At 40.4% G+C, this 22,397-nt stretch overlaps 1 protein-coding gene across 1 annotated transcript in view; it reads left to right on the top strand.

Moving 5' to 3' along the window:
* The first annotated feature begins 601 nt into the window (after positions 1 to 601).
* Positions 602 to 22,397, top strand: part of SAMSN1 (SAM domain, SH3 domain and nuclear localization signals 1) — a 34,495-nt gene continuing 12,699 nt past the window's right edge. Inside the window, exons 1-5 of the mRNA XM_039713279.1 lie at positions 602 to 753; positions 16,905 to 16,976; positions 17,659 to 17,814; positions 19,784 to 19,904; positions 21,273 to 21,424. Coding sequence (XP_039569213.1) covers positions 697 to 753; positions 16,905 to 16,976; positions 17,659 to 17,814; positions 19,784 to 19,904; positions 21,273 to 21,424 — 558 coding nt within the window. The 5' untranslated portion in view covers positions 602 to 696. The remainder of the gene's footprint in view (positions 754 to 16,904; positions 16,977 to 17,658; positions 17,815 to 19,783; positions 19,905 to 21,272; positions 21,425 to 22,397) is intronic.

Genomic DNA, 22,397 nt, shown 5'->3' with positions numbered 1-22,397 from the left:
TGGAGGGCTGAAAAATGCTGTTTTAGGGAGTCCCAGTTCTGTGATCAACGGCAAAAAAAATATTCCACCATGCAAAAGAAAAAGACGGCTTTACATAATTCCCTTCTCTACCAAACAGCAACCTTTAATCTCATTGCTTTTATTGCATTGCTGGAGAGCCAAGAGAGGAACGGAGGAGTTAGGGGCCAATTACACCCACAGTGTAGCTCACATCTGATATCAATAATAGTTCTTGGTCCTCTGAATATCAGCACACCTTCTTCACACACAAGTCCCAGCACTGGTGGAAATAAAGATGCGTTTAGTGCCATAAGACTAGGGAGAGAAAAACTGAGAGAGGAAAAGAGAATGATTTTCTTGAGGTTGTCCAAAATCTTACTAAAGGCTAATGGTGACACAGCAGCAGATAAGTTTTAAAGCATTTCTACTTTGACCCCTGCCCTAATTTTCAACCCATCTCCTTGGTGCACCTCTCTTTTTCTTGTCCCCCGTCACTTCCTTCCTTCCTTCCTCACCCCCTCCCCAAAGGAAGAATTCAGTTTGCTCCCCCATGCCACAAGGCAGCTGTGTGAAGTCACATCCTGGTAGAAAAAGGAACTGCATAACCAATGCACACGTCCGGAGTGCCTTCCGTTGCTCTTAGCTTGGTTACAAATTCATAGCAGTTGCACATCCAGTGGATTAACTGAGTTAAACATGCTGAAGAGAAAACCATCTAATGCATCTGATAAGGAGAAAAGCCAAAAGCCAAAGGTAAGAATGTCTCGTTTTTGCTGCCAATTAATAATCATAACAGGAATTCTTAACAATTTTTAATACAAGGATTTCCTCTTAAATCCCAGCTTCAGGATTTTTTTATGTGGTTGGAAGTACCTTGGTGCTATAATCTCAGGAATCTGTTTGCATATACACACTTTATAGTAGTAAAGATCCAATTCAAGGGATCATCATTGTGAAGCTGCTATAGCTGTGCTAAAGAATTCTGGTGCTGCACTTTGTTGTTTTATACTCTGCATCAGTCTTTAGCAGATGGGTACCTAAAATCCCCTCTCTCCATTTCATCTATGATAACCAATAATGTCCCAGAAAAGAGGTGTGAGAATCAGTGAAAAATTAAAAAGCTATTGAATTTGTTCCTTATTTTAATAAATTTGCTTTTGCTTCACCAGAACCATAGGAGAAGAGGGTACTTGGCAATCAGTGCTTGTCATCTTAATTTCTCTGGGAATCATTAAAATATCAGTCTGAAAGAAATACTCTAAGTAAACTGACTATGTGCTACACTGGACACTATCCACAATCTGGAATTCTAAGAAAGGAAGTGAGGGTTTTGCAAGATGCATAAGGATGTGTCTGATGCTCAAAATTTATTTTCAGTCCCTGCCCTGGATTGAGTGAGTGAAAAATAACCTCTGTGCATTGTGTTGTACAAGTATTGTAGAATCTTGTAAGGCTGCAGTGCAACAGCTACTGCTCAACCTGAGTACTTCAGCCTCCATTTCTGCCTCAGTTTATCAGTGCTGAAAATTTAACAAAGAGATTAGAAAAGCCTTTTAGTATTTCTCTGTTCTCAACAACTGGTGTTCCCCAATTTACAGATCCACCTTCTCATTGTTTGGGAATAGACCTCCTTTAGTGACTTCTGTGTCCTAAGAGATTACTGCAGACATTGTTTCAGCAAGGAGGTCTTCTGGTTTCACACAGCATTGGCTTTTGTAGACTGTGCTTGCAATTTTAGACCATGACTCATTAAAGGTTCAAATTAATGGCTTTTTCCATGGATTTGAAGTGATTTTGATACTATTTTCCCCCACATTTTAATATTTTTTTAAAGCATTGCACTGGTTGGCTGGGTATGCATTTTTTTCCTGCTCCTTCATAATACTGTGTTTTAATGGCAGGGAAGAATTATAATTAATACCTAATTATATTAGAGATTAAACAAGAAATTACCATGAAAGACTCTGGAAATGGGCTTTGTTTCCCTGTCTTTAAAATATTTTCAAAAGCCAGTTTTGGCCACTCTCCTCTTCCAAAACAAGGCATTCCTTAACAATAGTCTGATTTTTATTTTTAAAGGCCCATTTTTATACAGAAACTTTCCACAAGGGGAATGCTTTTGCAGGATTTGCTGCTCACAATCAGGGCAGGGGAGCAGACAGACCCACACTGCATAGAACAGGAATCTTGGCTGGTTGTAGCACATTTCAAAACTTGTCCCAGGGAAGCAACGTAAATACTCAAGTTGCTTAATGCTGAGTTGGGTAAGATGGGACACAAGGCCTCACCTCTTGGAGAAGTTACAGGATTTCACAAGTGACCGCTGTAGGTCACGTCCTGGCTGGCCCTGCTCTGTGCCTGCCACGTTTGGTACCTCCTCATGCTCACACAGCGTGATACCATCACCACTGGGCAGGTCTTGGGCTACCTCACCTTGCCTTTAGGCTACTTAGACATCCCAAGGTCTGCAACACACCCACACAGACCTGTGAGAGAGCCATAAGGCCTGTTTTTCATTTCAAATTAAAGTCAAAATCAGGTTTGCAGCCTTAGACCCTCAAAGGGGACACCAAAAAGATCTTTTTAGGTAACTGAATCTTAACCATGGTGACTACTTGTCTTTACCACAACTGTACAAATTTCTGTGTGTTAATTAGAGTGTTTCACCAGTATTTTATTTTTAATTCTTTTGGTTTTATTACTTTCTAATGTGAAGAATACTGGCATGAATCGATGCCTTTTGATAAAGATAAGTGAATATCACAGAAGGCTGGTGTTAAAGCCTTTCTCAAGGCAATTTGCTGTCCCTGTATAAAGCCCCTCATGGAGTTAGGCAGTTCAATGACCAATGCAAGAGTAATACAGGTTCAGTATCTCACTGTTCACTATGTGCAATTCATTCACCTTATTTATTATTGTGGTGCTTAAGGGACTTCTGCAGATGTGTTAGATGCTGCATAGACAAAAATCTATTTTAGCACTCTCAGTGTACACTATGAAAAAGTTAATCTATGCCACAAAATAGTTTTGCAGGGGTTTTTTTGTCATTCAGCAAGATTTCAGTGGCGCTGCAGCCATGCTAATAACTTTTTTCAGTGTCTGGCAGTTCTTATGTATTCATGGATATGCATATAACTACTGAATGATTTTATATAAATAAATATTCATTGTTAGGCAAAAAGACATCTAAACCAGGTGTCATTCCAGAGAAAACTGAGAAAAATGAGACAGAAGTGCATTTGAAAAAGCTACTGGAATGATTCTGATCCTTTGCAAATGTTTAGCATTGTAGCTGTTCATAGTAGTGCATATTTACACCTTGTATAACAGCTTAGGAAGCTGAATTATAAAGGAAAAGTCTTAAGGGTTAAAAATACCCTGCTTAATGTTGAAGTAATTCAACCAATTGAAGGATTGAAGCTCTCTATTCCAAGCCTATCTGATCTAACCTGTCTATCCAGGACCTTAAATGACTTTCTACCACAGCAGAACGTGTGCATCTCCCATCCCTCCCTTCAGGGAGTCCTTACCTGCCCTCCTTTCATTTCTGCCAGATGAGACACAGCTTGGTTTACACAGTGCAGCTGCTCAGAACTGCAGAATTATTTGTGGGCAGGTGAGGTCAGACAAAGTAGGTCTTGCACAAAGCCCTGAGGTCCATGGTCACGCTGATGGCTGGAGTGGCTCACTGCAGGGACAGCGTGTGGCTCCTGCACTCCTGGATCATGGCAGAGTGAGAAAGCAGGTGGGGCAAGGACACATGTCCTAGATGTGCTTCAGCTCTGGGTCTGTGCAGTCTGTCCCAGCACCTCTCAGAGAGCTGGGGAGGAGGAGAGCAGTTGACTTGGAGGATGAAAGAAAGAGTCCTGAAACCACCTGGATTTCAGCCTCTCTGAGCCTTACAATGTTACAGATGTCAGTGCATCTGGGGAGTGGAATGAAGCAGATTTAGAATGACGGTAAGAAAAAAACACTCAAACAAATTACACAGGTTCTAGCCTTCTCTTCTGTACACCCTTCAGGCAGCAGCATACACATAAAACCCCATTAAAGCACTTCACAGCTATTCTGCATTCCACTTCGCACTGCTTTGCACATTTGTCCAGGTGCAAATAATCTGTAAAATATCCCTACATTGTCTTGCCCACTTGCCAGCACATGTAATGTGCTGGGCCGAACCTACTCCTTTCTCTCTCTCTCTTCCCTATTCCTCCGGACACAGCAAACTTCAGAACTGCCTGATGACTCTTGGCTTTACTTCAACGTGAAGCAAAGACGACTTTGTGCCATTTTTTCTGGCTTGACTGAAGAAAGTCTTGTGTCATTATTCTACATGACAGTTGATCTATGTTTATGCTAAAGGTTTGAGACGTTTTTGTTTCCTTATTCTGCTTCCAAATGCACTTGGTGCTTTAAACTCAGTTTACTTCTGGTGTGTAAGACAATTCAGGGTCAATGCCTCTGCATTTTGTTTAGGCAAAAAGATGTCCAAGCTTCTAATTAAATCAATATTTGCTTACTTAGGTGATAAACCATTATTTGTTTTCAGGGTTATGAGAAAAGAGTGGCAAATCCAACGGGAGGAAACATTTTAATATGCAAATTTGTTCCCTAGTACAATTTCATAGCAGTAATTTTACTTTTTATAAGCTTAAAATGAAACCCTGACATCGCAGAAATCAATGCACATCTTTACCATAGACTTGAGGCCAGAATTTCACCTTTTTATATTTTCTTCACAAAAGGCTGATCTTGATTCTAACTTAAATGAATAAATTAGCTGTGATCCCATTGATTTCAGCAGGATTATCTGAGTAAAGTTTATTGCTTGCCTAAGTGTTTGGAACCTGTAATGCAGACAGATGCTATAAGCAAGTTTTTTGGTGCTGCACTTTTCTCGGACCGTGGCTCGTGCCTCTCCAGTGGGGAATACTTATCAAAGAAAAGAAAATAGAAAATAGGTACAGCAAACCTAAACACCAAAAATAATTCGAGACATAATTAGAACTTCTGTAGGACAAGATCTGCAGTGAAGAGATTGCTCAGTGTTAATGAATATTAACTAGGATTTATCCTTGAGTGGGGAAAGCTGAAGGTTTTAATTTTATTTCAAAGGTAAAGACTGGTAGAGTTATAAAGTTTTATATTCTTTTCTTTCCCCCTGAAATTTTGAGTGCATAATAAATGAGCCACTGCTAATGTCACAGATGCTAATTTTCACAACCATGACTGAAGTGATGTTCGTTTCCATTTGCATTTCATTCTAACAATGATGAGAGGTGATGAGTTGATGATAAGCTGTTTTCACCGCACTGCCCGCTGTGCAAATTTATGCTTATAGGCAAAGATGACACATAGTTCTGTCATTAAAGGGCTTTACTGCATTGCCTCTTGAGCAAAGACTGTTTGTCAAAATCCATTTGAGCTCTGGTAAATAAGCAGGAACAGATGACAACATCTGGGAAGTATTTTTAAGAACCTGGTTTGTGGTGTAAATACCTGTGGGCCTTTAGTAGGGGGGTTCAGAGAAAAATAATGATACTTGTAAAAACCATGTGTGTGTAGATGGGGAAAGGAGGGATTGCAGGTGACAATTCAGAAAGTGTTTTCTGTCTCCCCTAGGCTTCATAAAATACTGGAACAAGGTTAAAGTGAACCTTGGGTTATTTTCCTTGTGTGAGTGGGTGGTTCTACAACCATATTACTGCTTCTCTTACTTCTGCTTTTTCTTTACTTATATTATCATCATGCTTCTCAGTCATCAGCTATTTATTCTTTATTTTCATGAGCAGCTTCAGAAAGTTGTGTCTTAACATATATGTTAACATATCTCTTCTAGAAAGCTATTGAAATTTGAGGAATTTTGTTTGCTCAGCAGGAAGTAAAGGTCCAGAGTGTTTGTGGGGAAAGAACAGCCACCTCTCACCTGGCCCTTGGCAGGAGGCTGATCAGGATGACCAGACTCCCCATTTTGATGCTCACATCAAGACATAGTCTCATTAAGGACTTTCACAACTCTTGGCTAGCTTTTGCTACAAAGGAAAAATTATATCTATGGCCTGTTCCAGTACTGATGTATTTTGTGTGTTCCCTTGATTAAAGCATCTTTTGACATTTTTGTCAACTTGGCACAATACTCATTTAATTTCTTGTTTCTTCCCTGTCTTGGTTTCCTTCACTAGCCAGGCTTAAGTCCTTTATAGCAGAATATTTTAAAACAAGTGAGTGCAACCTTCTGAATAGAATATTTACACATTAATATTAATTTTGCTTACAGTAACAAATCCAGGGTTTTGTTTGTTTTCTTAAGCAAGTAGGAACATTTCAAAAAGTCTGTCTGAACCACCTTATCCAGGCATTTTTAGAAACCAGACTATCAGCCACAGCATTTATAATTCTGCTCTCTGATACGTAACACAGCACAACTACCAAGGTGACATAAATCAGCATTAGCTGACTCCTAATTCATTAAGAGTGGCTTAAGAGCAGTTGACTTACTTGCTGTGTTTCTAGGAAAATCAAAATACCCCAAAGTAAACATTGGTCAGGATACCTGTCATTGCTGGTAAAAAAGCAGTGACAATAGATAGGCAGGACTAGCAGAGGATGTGGCCTACTGTTTCCTGTACTTCCATATTCGTCTAGCAATCTATGTCACAGCGTAAATTCAGACAAAAGCTGTCATAAAGCCATCACTTGGCAGCTGTAAAGGCACTTTCTGGGTGGCCACAAACACTTCAGCCAGAAGAATCAATCCCTTGCTATGTGGGTAGAACCTGCTGGGAATACCCACTCCTGAGAAGGGGAAAAACAGTCTTCTGGGTCTCTGTAATCACAATATGCCTTAAGCTTTCTCTGCCGAAAGGCTGCAACAAAAACAGCAGTTACTCCAGTTGTTAGAAACAGTTATATTCTGTTCCACAAATTGGCAGTGTCAGTGGTTTTGCTCAACATTTGCTGCTTGGCACCAGGCTACAGCTTATATATGTTCTGAATATTTAGCATATCATATATCCTTGAAACCATCCTAATGGAAAACTTTCTTTCATGAATCAGAGGTGTGTTGTATGCCTGTTGTTATTCCACAGGAAGATGAATAACCATTTATCTTTTTTTGTAAGTGAAATCTCTTCTGTAGTATGCTTACTCTAAACCTTCTAGTATGCTTACTCTAAACCTTCTAGTATGCTTACTCTAAAGCTTTTTAAAAAATTTTATTCCCCTTGCATTGCACCCAAGAGCATGTTCTTACTATTTTTCTCCTTCTTAAACCTTAGAGTGAAATTCCAGCCTGTGGAAAAGTTTGGAGACTTCTTCAGGGAAGCTGAGTTTTTGACTCTGCACAATAAATACCTTTCTGCTATTTTTCCTCTCCATACTTTCATACTTTAGTTTATTGCACGGATACACAGAAATTTGGATAATGACTTCACCTGTACAGAGTTTTCAGGCTGCTTAACTGCCAGTCATAACATGTTCTGGAAAGCTGAAATTCAAGAGCAAAGGGTCTTCTATCTCATCACCCAGCACTGAAGCTGGCAAGTGTTCTCTGGCCAGAAGCTCTAGTGACCTGATGGTTTGCACCATTATGTCTTCTGGGAGGAGTTTTAGTCCTTTTCCTACCCTTCTTTGTTTTAATCTCTTTTATCAGCGTCACAAGAACAGCCATGTAACCTAACACTGCTGAACTTGATTTCCATGAGGTGCTGAATGGTCACTTCCTTAAGAACTGTGAGAGTTCCTTTACTTGTCCATGCTGGCCTCATCAGAAGCTGTGGTAGGTTTGCTGTTCTTCCAGGTATGTTGAAGGACAAGTGGGACATGAGTCCCTGAATAATTGAGTATTTGGCTTGAGGTTTTTCTGCAGTGCTACCTATGGCTTCTTCAGGGAGAGGATAAACACCAGAGGAGTTGTGCTCAACCAGAAAACACGCTGCAGTCTCATGTCTTCTCTGTACTATTATGTTTGAGACAGAGATGGAGATGTGTCACTGACAGGCTGCAGCCATGAGACAAAGAAATCAGCTTCACTTAGCAACAGCAGAGCCCAAAGCAGATGTGTGAGGAGGGGACAACAGTGGCCGAGCCAGCTGAGCGAGCTCATGTGGCTTCCTGTGCTGCCTGCACCTGTGCAAAGGGGATGCTGGCCTCTACTGCTCCTGAGTGGTTTCACTGGCCACAGCTGTGCTGTTTTGCTCTTACACTTCTGTCTCTCTGCCTCCTTCTTTAAGATCAGATGTAATGTTCAAAAACCACTTCAAAAAGCTGGAAAGGGGACGTGGTTCACTGATGGTTGAGCAGCTCAGAACCTGTGGAGAGGTTGCATGAAATGGCTGACGATGGTAGAGCAGGCATTCAGCTCTAGCACAAGCATGTGGCAGAGCTCTTCTGATGTTGATTACTGGCATGTTTACATTATTTTCTTCCTGTCTCTGTAATGGAGTTTGCATTTGCTTGACTAATATATCTTGGTAATTGTGGTAAAATGTTTGAAAATGTCTTTGTGTTTGCGATTTTAGCCGGTATCTGAAGGAACGGGAAGAGGCAACATCTTTCTACCCCTTCAAGATAGCTTAAAATAATGTAGTTGGTAGAGTTCCCTTTGCAGTGATAGGGCTGATTTCAGTAGGATTTGGAGCCTGTCCTTAAATCGGGGTTCAAAGAACACCTCAAAGCCCTCATTGGTGTCGCTGCCTCAGGAGCGGCACCTCACTGGTGAGCATCTCTCCACCACGTGTGGTTCTCGTGCAGGCTGCTGGAGCAGGGGAGGGGGAAAATGCTCAGTCTCACTCTTCTCATGTGTCAGAATGAAACACACTTCAGGCACCTGGTACACTTGTTTTTCATGAAATGAAATTGTAGTTTTCCACCGAGCTGTGATCACAACTCATGCCACAGAGATAATCAAATTGAGAAAGGGGAATTGATGTGCCCTTACTGCTACCCTGGTGAGCTGTTGATTGTATTAATTCCTTTTCTGGAGTGACCTTAACAGAATCAGAATGATATCTTCAGATTCCTAGATTTATTTTTTTTCCCCCTAGGATTGCAATTATAGATCTTGCACTACAAAGCAAACATGGAATTTAATACATTATAACTTGTGCACTAAGAAGGATTCTTACACACTCCCAAATCATATGGAAACCCTGAACTGACAACCTTCTTTCAGCTTCCATATAAAACCAAAAGCTTGCTGAACGCATGAGTTCAAAATTCCCAGGAGCATATTTAGGATTCCCAGGCATAAATTGTGTGAGCATGTCCAGTTTTTGAAGCCTGAGAAGCTGTTGTGAAGTGCCACATCTGCTTTCTTCAACTGGACAATAAGGATAACTTTGGCTATGGATGACAACAATCCAACATTGGAACACAGCCATTTGACAAGGGAGGACACAAGAAAGAGCAAAAATGGTGACCCTAGTTTACATTTCACAGCAGTCAAAAGTTAACCCACTCTAATTAACCTAGTATTTTATTTCTTTGTTGGTTTTTTTTGCTTTGTTGTCCAATATAAAAATGATTTAAATAAATGGACAGATAGATCTGATGAAGCACTCAAATTCACAGTGACTGATGATAGATACTGCACTGAATTTTGCTTCTCTACTGTAGTGCATCTCCATTAAGGCAATTTCAGCTAATCTCACTATGGATTCATTAATCAAGTGTAGTCAGGATGTCTGAAGGGAGATAATGAGGGGGAAAAATGGCCTATTGTTTGGATTTTATTCTTCAGCTAGTTATTTTATTTATCATGTTCCACAATATTTGTACCCCGATAAATAAGTTCCAGTTGCAGTTAGTTATCATAGCAGATGACTAGGACATCTTACAAATTCAAAATCATTCCATAATAGATCAATTAAATTTGGACTCTCTTTACATCACATGCCTATACAGTATCAGTTAGCAATGACATGGAAACAAGGTGGACTGGTGCATTTTAAAATTTCCTCCCTTCATCCAAAGATGCAAGGATCCACGGAGATAAAATCCCTAATCCCACATCTTTTTCTCTAAGCACTAACATCCTGCAGTATCAGCAGTCCTTAGTGTCTTCCAAAATTTCTCCTCTAAAATGCCCAAGAAAAGATTTGTTCATTTTTTACTTACTTTTTACTCATTTAGGATTACATACTGTATATCTGCCCTGCATAAAGCTGTCACTATATTACTTAAAAAAAAAAAAATGTTGAGGTTCTAAGAGCCCGGTGGGTTTGGAGACTGCTGAAGATGGGAATGTTTATAAGCTCTGTGATATTAACTGCAGCACTCAACCTCAGGTGACATAAAGCATGCAAAAAAGAACTTTCTGTCAGTTTTATTATTTCTAAAAAGGTTCCCCTTGAAAGAGAAGAGTGACCTTGCTCTGCTGAGCTGACATATGCCACTGAATTAATGGCTGGGCTTTGCTGTAGGGAAGCTTGCAGAAACATTACAACTCCAATGGCTGAGTTTGCTGCGAACATTAATCAGAGGAACCAAGATGATGTATCAAACACTCATTTAAAAGTAATAAAAACTAACTCTCTTTCTGGCCCCCTCCCCCAAGTTTCTTGGAATTAGCTTATTGTTGGTCATTACCTGTTGTCAAGGGTAAGACTGCAGTAGGGCAGTGAGACTCGTGTAAGGGCTTTCCGAAGTTTGCTTACTCTTCAGAAAAAGAACAAACGAGCTTTTGGGATGGTCAGGCTTGACCGTGGCTTAAAGGTTATTTTTTTAATCTTGTTTTCATCCGGAAGGTTGTTTGAAGGAACATCTTCCACTGAACAGCCAGATTCCCACCTCCTCTGCCAGTGCATGCTGGTTGCCCCACTTGTGAGTGTGCTGGGGGTCCCTGTAAAACTGAATTTTTGGGGCTGGATTCTTCTCAGCTCCTCTTCGGGCATATGTATTTTTGTCTTCAATTGAGACAAACATGCTTGTGAGTAATTTCTCTCACACAGGAAATCCAGCAAAACCCTGCAAGGTCAGGACCTAGATAACATGCAGCATTATTAAAATCATGCTGTTTAAGTAAGCAGGGAAAGGACTTTAATTGAAGCTGCTAAGTGATTTGGTTTTAAAATGTGAGAATTCGTCTGTGAATTCTGCGGGTTTGAAGAGGAGGAAGTTTCAGGAGAGGAAAGATGTTGGTATTTAAGGGATTAAAGATCAAAGCCTGCAATGCTTATGTAGTGTTTAACCAGCCTTTACTCAGGCAGTGCTCCCCTCTACTGCAGTGATGGTTTTGTGGAGGGTGGATTTCAAGGCTCATCCCTCGGTGTTTCTGCCCATATGTGAATGAAGGGTAGAAAAAGGATGGCAGGGAGGTGGAAGTGCACATCATGCCAAATCCTTAACTGTCATTTTCATAGCTCCTCTGAGTTTGTCACACATCCTTAACCTTCTTTTAAAGTCATTTTCTTTTCATGGTTTTGTGTGCCACTGAAAGTCACTTTTAATTAAATGTCATATAAATAATAAAGTCTTAATTACATAATTATTGCAAATACCTGTGTGCACACTCCCAGAATTGGACAGACTGCCAGAAGAGCACTTGGAGTGACTTTTCTCATTGGGAACTGGGAATGCTCTGCAGCAACTGGACAGGAATGATGGTGCTCAAAACTCAGGGTCAATGTGCATTTAAAGAAAGTGGAGTCAGGTCCCTTCCCCTCCTTGAACATTTTGCAATAGTCCCTTGCACAAAACTTTCCGAGTGTTAAGACTGGCATTTCCTAAATTGCTTCCTTATTTAGTCCCTCACAAAGTTGTTTAACCAACACAGCGCATTTTTTTTTGCCAGACCGAACTGCCAGACTGAACTGCCTCTTTGCTCAGATGTCTTACATGGCTGCCCCTTCCAGAGGAACACTTACAGACCTTGCAAAAAAACCCCACCCTCGTTTAACTTCAGGAACAGCAGCTCTGCCCTTCTCTCAGCTGCCCTAGTGCTTGCCCAGGGCAAGGTGCCCCTGGAAAGCACTGGAGACTGGGAATCTAGTGCTGACCCTAACTGGGTTATTGGGAACTCCGTGCCCCGTGTCAGCAGGGATTTGGGGCTGAGACACCGAGGCTGGTACCACTTAGAGGCACTGATAAAACAGCTGCTCAGTGTTTACTTTGGAGAGCGCGGTTTGTTCACCTGGAGGAGTGTTAGTTATGATTAACCTATTTTTTAAATTCAGCTTTGCTTTTCCACTGTTAAAATTAGGGTGTTTGATCTGAGGCTTCATGGTGGCAGTTCTGTTCAAAGTCCACTTTGCTCCCCTCTCTCCCCCACGTCCATGCAGCTACTGAACACCAGGCCATGATAACAACCAGTCTTTTATAGAGTCATTTTTAAGCCAGTTAAAAATGCCATTTCAGTAGATTGCTCTATTTGAGTTAGCAGGAACAAGCTGTATCTTTTTTATTGCTTTTGACTGGTGAAGTGCAAGGTTTAGGCCGCGTTTCATGTGGGCTATAAAGTTATATTAATGTGTTGGTTAGTGGTCAGAAGTTCCGTATGTGTAACTAATGTGTAAATAGGAAAAATTCCCTGTGGTACAGAGGTCATGATATTTTCTCTTTTGTTGCTTCCCTTACCCTTTGGAGAGTTGCTTAATCTTTTATGCAAATTCTCATTCTTTATACAGAAGTGAGGATTTTTTTGGTGGTGTTTGGTTTGTGGGGTTTTTTTCCACAGAACATCCAAAAAGCTATAAATTGCTATCTTGCCATCTGGGAAAGTAGGAGACAATTCTTTTGATTATCTATGCAAGAAGATAAGCTAGCAGAGTGGAAATATTCTTCCCTACTTGGTAATTCTTTCATTCTCAGAGTGGTCTCCTTCTTCTGAAGGGACTAGAACCATCAGGGAATAGAACAAACGAATCAAATCCTGATCTCCACTTATCTCCATCAATCAGAGCAGCAAGAACAGGCTGTTCTCTCGAGGGCTGCTGTGTCTGCTCTCAAAAAAGAGGGAAGAAGACAAGTGTCTGTGGCAGGCAAGGAAATTGAGCAACATGCTGAGCTCCCTTTTTATTACTTCCAATGTCCACGTTTGCCCCTATACAGTTTACATGGTTTGGGTAGTTTAAGGATGAATGGAAGCTGAAAATTAAAATGCACGGAAGAATTTGAAGAGATTTACTTGTGTGAGAGGGTCAGTACAAAGCCTTTGACACATGCAGGATTTAAAAGATATTTTGAATAGGACTTGAAGCAAAATATAATGGGCCAGAATTTATGACAGCAGGCAACCACATTGCTGAGCAGTGTGAATTGTCTAAAGAAAAATATGGGATGGATATCTCCCATAATGATTATTTATCGGGATAACTGCAATCAGTTTTGGCTCAAAGGTTGTTTTTAGACACAGGGAAGCTCTGACTAGTTTGTCGCAGACAAGAACTTACTTATCCTATGATATGTCCTACAAGGGAAGGATATTTCATAACAGAAAGACATGGATTGCAGAACCTGTTGTTGTCCTACTATTTGCATGCCATACCATATTATTTTCTAGGGAAAATGATAGGATATTTACAGTCAAATCAGACAATCAACTGCAGACTGTCCAAATTAAAATAAACAACAATTACATAGCACTTATCCCTTTAAAGGGATTATTTAAAACTCCTGGATTTCAAGGAATAAATGATATAGGAGAAGGAAGAAGGTTTTCAAATACTGAAAAGTATCTTTGATATTTTCTAATATGCTACTTTGGAATACTGAGCAGGAAGAGATGAAAGTTAATGCGTTGATTTATAGAAATTATTTGATCAGTCCTTGTGCGGGAAAACACAGTTGTTTCTCCCTCTGCCCATGCCTCCATCAGATTTTACTGAGCAAATTCATATTTGCTTAACATATCCCTGGGTAGCTCTTGCATGAATTGAGCCAGAAAAACCACTTAACTTTATAGGATGCTGAATCCTGGTATCAAAAGTCAATAGTGTATTTTCTCTTAGTAGCTTTGCATTTACTTTAAAAGCTTCCCTTCACCTGGAAATAAGGCCTGTCCATATCTTCACAAAGTAGGTGTTCCCTGACACTAATGCAGTGACTGACACTACTGAAAGTAATAGTCCCATTCCCTTTGCAGCCAGGAGCTCCTAAATCTGCTTTTCGTTATCAGTATAATGGGGTTGGATACATTTTTAAAAGGTGGTGCCTATTGATTACTTAATGGAAAAAGTTAGTATAGAGAACTGCTGAAGCAGCCCTATTCAGTGCTCTCCAGTGCAGCAACACCATTATCTAGAACAGTGGAAATCATCCTGTAACCCTTATTAATATTTAATAAGGATGAAGCAGCATTGAAGTACACTACCAAATAGCCCCAGGCTCCTGCACGTGTAGGATATAAGGTTGTTTCGAGGGTCAAAAAAGAATAACTGTGCCCAAGCTGTTTATAGGTAAGACCAACACTAAACAATGTTTTCCCTCTTGTTCCTTTTAAACTATTTCCAGCACATCTGCACTTTAATATACACTTATTCCTACTTGACATATTGACGTGTTGGAATGCAAGAGAAAGGTCAGTGTATGTTTAGAGATTGCTGAGACAATTTTATACTTTCCCTTCCCAGTATTGCTGTGAATCCCAGCCTCCCTTTTCCCTCCTGGTCTGTGCTGCAGGGCACATTTGGCTGCACTGACAAGCTAGTCAAAGGTGTTAATCCTGTCTAATAGGACCATAATCCTCAGGGCTGTGTTTTATATCATACTGTTGAGCTAACCCCTTGTCACAGGATGTTCTTCATCTATTTAATAGCAAAGCTCTTTATGGGAATTTTAGATAAAATTAAATGTACAATTCAAATTGTAATTTTCAGTTCCACAATGTAAAAACAAACAAATAAACCACAGTGTTTAGACAACAGAGATTCTACAATCAATTAAGAGGAGAGCTGTGTGATTTTTGTATTTTCTTTTTATTTCCCTCAGTGAATAGTAAATGTCATAGTTGTCCAAAAATATTCACAAATCTGGGTCAGTTTCTTCAAATAACCTTTGCCTGGAAATATTTTTCAGGTTAGATGTGCCCAGAAATATAGGGCAGGGGGGGAAAGAGGATGTTATTATTCTTTTAATCTGCACTGCTTAGAATAAGGAGCCAAATTATGAGTAGACTTTTCTCTTCCATCTGACTCTGCTCAGGCTCCCACTGCTATATCCATATTCATTTTTTTGGGGATGGTGGCAGAACTGGTTAATAAATAAGTTTGGGAAAATGGAGAAACACATCAAGGAGGGATTCCCCCTTATCTTCTCTGGAAGCAGGTCTATGCCAGCACTAAGTGTGCCTGCAGTGTGAAGGCAGGCAAAGGCACTGGCTCCCAAACCAGTGCTTTGCTCCTCCTCTCCTGTTGGCCAAAGGATGTTCTACCCCTTTTGCCTCTGAGGCTGCCTCATGACAGTTCTTGCCTGGTGGAGAAGATTGGAACTCTGTAACAGGAAAGCTGGGAGCTCACAAGTCTTTTGTGAAGTTCCTGAATTGACAGCAAAAGGAGGGAGCTGGAGATGCCAGGTGAAAAGTGCACAGTGGGTGCTTTAGAAATCTGGGGGAGATGCAAATATGACTCATGTGGCTGGGGGTGGGGGAAGAAAGCAATGGAACAAGGAACTAGTTTGGCTGAAATCACATGGGCAAGGCAAAAGGATGAATAAGTACAGGAAAAGCTGTAGCCCAGATACTCTGAAATCACTTATTAAATCAGACAGAATGTATTTACTTTGTGGTTTACTATTTTGTTCAGTGTTTTTTTCCTCCAGGGGGGATTTTGAATACTCAAAAATAGACTGAGTTTATATTGCCTCATGTATAATAGTGAACCCTGCTCAAGAGCTCTCATACTGCATTAAAGATTTTCATTTAGTATGGAAGAGGGAAGTACTTAAAAAAACCCAAGCCACTCTAGATCTAGCTGTGAGTATTGGTGAAGACATAAAACAAGCTCTTAAAGACACTGTAGAGTAGATAGATGTCCAAATTCTGCTGTTTCTGGGGCCACACTTAAACAGACTCCCTACTTGGCATCAATGCCAATTTTATGCATCTTGCCCCCATGGGCAGAGCAGAGTCAGGCAGCTCTGCCTGAGCATGTCTGACAGGTAGTTCTGTATGACCCACTCCTCAAAATCTGCTGTGCCACCTCCCTCCTTCCCATGTCATTTATCCACATGCAAAAAGAGTGAAAACTAGAAGAAGTCAGAGCAATCCATTCACTGTCTCATAATGCACAGCTCAGGTGATGCAAATTTGTTAAGCCAAGTAAAACTGTGGCATGGCAGAAAATTGTACCCACCTATGTTTAAAAATCAGAACTTCTAATTGCAAAATTGGGAAGAAAAGCACAAGGCCTGCCTGATTATCTGTTACTTACTCCCTTTGCAATGTGTGCATTTTGGACAAGATGTATTCATAATCGTCAGCAGTCCTTGCTCATTCCTGATGGTAAAGAATCATAAATTGTCTTCCCAGCCACAAAAATACATTGTATAAATTGCCACAATTTACACCACCACAACCAAGTCTATTGCTTGTATCATATTTATGATGACACCTTTTTTTTTAAACTCATAAACAAGTCTTTCTTACCTGCAAATAATGCATGGTTATTTACATACATGAGTAATGTGAAGCAGATGTAGAAGAACTCATAATCATATCCATTACCTAATTAGTATTTGAAGCAGTATTGTTTCTCTTACTTATTTTTCTACTTCTGCCTGTACAGTCATAATTCTTTTCCCCGACAGTCACCTCATATTTTGTTTCTAGCTGGATGCAGCAGTTCATGGTCTACTGATATGGGAGGGATTTTTAACACCAACAGGTGGCTTGACAGTTTTATTTAAGTCTTAATAAGAGAACAAAGCAAAACAGCACCAGTGAGTCAAGGTTTTCTTCTCTTCTTTTGCAGCGCACGAGCAGCTTTGGGAGCTTTGACCGTTTCAGGCATCACTCGATATCAAAGGCAGATGATTCAGCTGAGGTCTGTAGAACACAAAGTTTAAATTTCTGCAGTTCACTTTCCCATGACAGTTATGCAAAAACATTGGGAAGCGACAGTGTAAATTTTGCAGTGCTGAGAACTTTATTGTATACCTGCATCTGTTCAGTGATTGAGGCCTTGACAAAGAAAAAAAAAACCCCACAAAAAAACCCCCAACAAACAAACCCCAACAACAACAACAAAAAAAACCAAAACCAACCAAACAACAAAAAACCAAAAACAAACAAACAAACAAAAACCCCAAGAGAATCCCACCTAAACTTTGGCACTTTGATGTGAAAATAGAAACAATTAAATAAACCCCTTGCAATTCACATTGGTGCATGACCAAAGTAACCAGCACTTTACAAGTAACCCACAGATGTCTCACTTTTGTTTCAAGACTTCTGCAAAAATTCCCTCAATTCTTATTGATATTAGGGACAATAAATAATGGGAAACAACATTACTTACCATAAAATATATTTTCTTTCTGTCATTCATACATAGAGTATTGAGCTGCAAACCTCTTTAGGTACACAGCTTCCAAGGAAAATGGCCATGGCTGAATATTGTCATGCTAACTGTGTTAGTGTCCTTAATATTCCCTGTAATTTCTGCTTCAGCTTGCTGCGTTTTATTTTTGTGGTGAGTTATTGCTTACTTTCTGATTTCAAAACAGATATCTGAGCTGGAGACTATAAGTGACATTGGGGAAGCAGTACAAATCAAAGCAGCAAACAATGGAGGAAGTCTGAGTAAGAAGATGAGAGCCATTTCACTTACCATGAAGAAAAAGATGGGTAAAAAATACATCAAGGCACTCTCTGAGGAGATGGTAAATACAGCCTAAGAGCCTTGTGTTTGTTGGAAATACATGTGAAGTAGTAAAAATATGTGCATTTTTTCTGTTCATGTTTCAACTGTCCTCAGTTGTGACAAACCATAAAGCCAAGGTAACAACACATACTGAATTAAGCCAGCTTTTGGTATGTACCTGCTCTTTCATGTGCATTTTAGTGTACACACAAATCACACAGTAAGGGCCCAAGAGAGTCCTAAGAATTTTACTTCATTTAATTTTGCTTTTTCATCAAAGAGCACTTGTATGAGCATGTGTATATGAGCACAAAAAAAATTCATCATGTGGACACAAGGGAGTTTTGGTTGAGCCCCATAATCAGTCTGATGCTCAGTGTGTACAAAAAGCTTAATTAGAAGAATTTATCTCCCGATACAAGAATTATTTCTGAAGTCCACTTTGTAAAGGTCAGCCAGCATCCTAGAGAATTCCAACTCATATGCCTTATCTCCTTTTACCTTATCTAAGTGAAACTATCTTTATTAAACATAAAAAATAATGTTTCAAACTTGCACATATTGAAAACCCTGTTTTCTCAGTACTTTGTATCTGTTAAGTATAACAGTATAAGTACTTATTATATAAGTATAATAAGTTACAAAATTTAAAACCATAAGAAAAAAAAACATGTCACACTTAACAATCCTAAAAAAGTCCAGCTAGTCTGCATCCTATCTCATGTGTCAGTTTCAAGTAAGTAAGGAAAATCAATGAGGAATGTCACAAGTAGAAAATAATTTTTCACAGGATACCTTTAAATACCTTTTGGAGGACCAAGACAAGGATCCGTATTTCATTAGTTTAGTTTTCTTTTCTTTTTTTTTTTTTTTTTCTAAAGTGCAATCAATGATCTTTATATTATATTTTTGTGTTTCCTTTCTGCACATTTAAAGCAACAATTCCCATGACAGAAATTCAATGGATTATCTGGTTGGACACACATGTAGCATGATCTTTGTTCCTGCAGGAGATGATGACAATCAATACCAGCCTCCTGATTAATCTGTTATGCTGCTAGCTGCTATAACAACCACAGTTCTTGCTGAAAACCAGTATAGTTCTACATTTCAGTGCTCTGCCTGATATATACCTGTATGGGTCTCTAATTCACACATACACTGCCAACTTTGCTTCATCATCTAGCTGGTGAATAACTAATTTTTCCCCAAATACCATGTGCTGAAGGCAGTTTCAGTTGCATCAGGATACCACATGCACTGGCAACATGATGAATTCTACTGAAAAGTCCCTCCCTTTGAAAGATAATCCCTGTTTCATTTATCTGTTACATCGTCTCTAACTTAACTGTGACTGAAATATGGATCTTATTGTTTTGAACAGGCTGTGATTCCTGAGGTGTGATTTATTGGGATAAACTCAAGGGGCCAATTTCATAGACCATTAGACTTTGTGAGAGAAACATGTACCTGTTAATTCTGAAATGCCCTGGGTTTCGAGGACGGGGTGAATGCTGGGCAGTGTGGTGAGCACGGTGCTGGAACACACCAGTGTGTGTGCAAGCTGTCCCTAGCCTGCCACCAAGCAACCACCATCTTCAGAGCCAAACACAGCTGTGGCAGCCAGCTCTTCACCACCTGCTTTCAGAACTGAGCTTTATATTTCCTCCTCTGAGACAAGCAGACAAAATCTTATCAGGCTGCCCACAAATTTCCCTTTACAAGTTTTCAGCTCTGACATGGTGTGTTGCAGTCTTCCTAGCTTAGCTGTTTGAGCAGAGTGGGGCAAAATCAAGAGGGAATATCTTCAGGATCATAAAATACTAGGGGTGACTGTTGGTCATGGTTAGTACCAGGCATGCACTTCTAAAATGCTTTCTCTCACAAAAGAATTATTAATAAAGTGTAATAATGAGCTGATCTCCAATGATGCTTTAAAACAAACAAAAAATTCTCTTGGGGGTTAACATTTGATTTTTGTGTTAAAGAATGAAGAGGGAAAAGAAGACAGTGATCCTGGTGGTGGAACACACACTGAGAAGGTCTCCCTAAAAACCAGTGACTCTCTGGAAAGTCTCTATAGTCTGAACAGTGGCCAGAGCTCATCTAGTAAGTACAAGACACCTATACTTCTTATTCAGTCACTGGATCAATATAGTTGTTGCTTATGTCTGTGGAATCAGAGCTGGTGATCAAAAATGTGATGGTAGAGAGCTCTTCATTCTGGCAGACAAAGTGTAATTTGGTTAAATGGGTAGCAGCTAGGGTAGGTATACATCTATCCAGAAATAGATTGAGTGTTTTTAAGAGTGGAAATACTAACTGAAGAAAAAAAATAACATTAATTATAGGGCATAGTGCTGGTATACATACACCATACATTTTTGTGGGGTTATCACTGCCTTAGTGCTGGGTTTGCAATCACTGGGTGCAGCCACACAAGCATCCTGTCCTGGCTGGCTGTGAGTTCATCCTTTGTCCTGGAGAGGTGAGGCTGACAAAGTCTCTCTGAGATGGTGGCAGATGTGGGTCTCACCTGGCAGCTTTGGGACATGATGCAGAGAGACCCAGCCCACCTGAAACCCACTGAAAACCCTCCCTAGCAGGGTAGCCTTGGTCAGAGGAGTCTGATGAGAAATGTGCGTCCACCTCTCTCTGTGTTGCCCTGCTGTGGATATCTGCGGGGTGGCAGGCCACAGCTATCCCTGCTGTGCCACTGTGCAGGCACTGCCTGAGCCCTGAGTGCTGACTGGAGCTGCAGTCCAGACCATTTGCACTTAGAGTTAATCTGGCCCTGAGATGGAGCTGTGCACTTAAGCAATCACCTCAAACAAAACCATTTTTATGATCATTTTCTGTGACGTGATTTGTGAAAATCGTATATGGGAGTTTACTTCCAATACACTGCTGCTCTTATCTAAAAACATATTTGGATGGGATATTGCAGAGCTTGCTCAAATTTGCTTGAATTACTCTGCTGATATTTTATTGCTCAACTTGGATAAAATGACAGGCAGAAATGTTGATAAGATTAAAATTTCCCTCTGCAATGCAGGTTCCTTTGATGTTTCAGCTAGCTCTGGAATGAAATAAAATAACTTCTACAGTACTTGTTTTCATTTCTCTGAATAAACAGGAGAAGTTCAGCAGAATTAATTCCTTAAATTGCACTTTTAGGGTACATTTTATTAATCTGCAGAGGTAATATTTCAGAAAGTCTGTAAATAAAGTGCGTAGTCTATTAGTATCATCACCAGAAAAAGATTACTTTAGGGAAGCTATTAATGAAAGATCTCCTACCCATTTTGCTCTGTCTCTTGTAGCATGATTTTTATTGAATGTAGTTATCCTGGAACGTGTCAAACCCACACAGGATATGCTCTGTCTCTGATTCTGTGGCTTTGAACCCCCTCCTTTGGGCTGCTGTGCAGGGTTGCATGTCTGGGTGTTTGGTCTCTCAAGCTGCCTCTCTCCCAGGTGGGGTGACCAGCTGCTCGGATGGCACGAGCAACAGGGACAGCCTGCGCTTGGAGGACGAGGTGCCCTACAACGGCCCCTTCTGCGGCCGAGCCAAGGTGCACACCGACTTCACTCCCAGCCCGTACGACACCGACTCGCTGAAAATCAAGGTGAGGCAGCCACCAGGACTCCTCCTCTCCCACTAGCAATGCCAGGGGAACCATTTGTTACGTGTAAATAATACATTTAATAATGAATTTTTAGCTGCTTAAGCACGTGGGACACTCTAAAAGCAAGGCTGATCTGGTTTCCAGTGCTTCTATAAGGACTTAGTTCAGACAAGGCTGCAAAGCTAAGTGCTGCTAAAGGCTTTTTAAGGCACAGATTCCAGGTAGGAACCCCTTCATGATATCTCCCTACCTACCCCAGGCTTCCTCAGAGTAAAATACATGTTGCTTCCCACATACATGGTCTGGAGTAAGAAAGATTAAAGTCTCATGGGGTGTGAAGTTGTCTCCCCAAGCTTTCCCAATCACAACTAGGATATATCCAAAGCTCAGCGGCACCTATTGCCTTTAATAAAAACAGTTTGCCTTTCCATTAAACTTTTCTCTAAGCCTATGTTTGAGCTGTGAACATTCCATGGCAAGGGGTGTCTGGGCTGTGTGAGTGAGGAATATAACTTAAAAACAGTCGAACATAACTTTAAAAACCCAGCCCTTCCGACTCTTCTTCACAGCTTCTTCATTTTGCCAAATCCTGTATCTCACACAGACTCCCTCTCTTCCTCTCCAGCCTACATGAGAGCTGTTGCTCTGCTGGTACTTGCAGTCTTCAGCACTTGCCCTCCATTTCCACCCACATCTAGGGCATTTCTTTTAATACAGTTTAACACTTTTAACTATTTAACTGGTCATGAAATAGCAAATATCTGGTGGTTCATATAGGTTTCTTTTTTATTCATTAGGGTGGTGTATTTTGGAATTATAAGCTAATATTTAGGGTTGAAATCCCCTGTATTTGTCACACAAAGTTTCAGTACTCTGAATCTGAATTCAAAGTGCATCTGCAGCTTGGCTTGGAGCCACTGCCTAATCCTGACCTGCATCCACATCTGAAGCTCCCAAGCCTGCATGAGTTTGT

Source organism: Passer montanus, unplaced genomic scaffold, assembly GCF_014805655.1.
Source record: "Passer montanus isolate IOZ18808 unplaced genomic scaffold, ASM1480565v1 scaffold28, whole genome shotgun sequence".
Taxonomy (NCBI): Eukaryota; Metazoa; Chordata; class Aves; order Passeriformes; family Passeridae; genus Passer; species Passer montanus.
The sequence above is the reverse complement of the archived record's forward strand: the minus strand, read 5'-3'. Positions and strand labels throughout refer to the sequence as shown.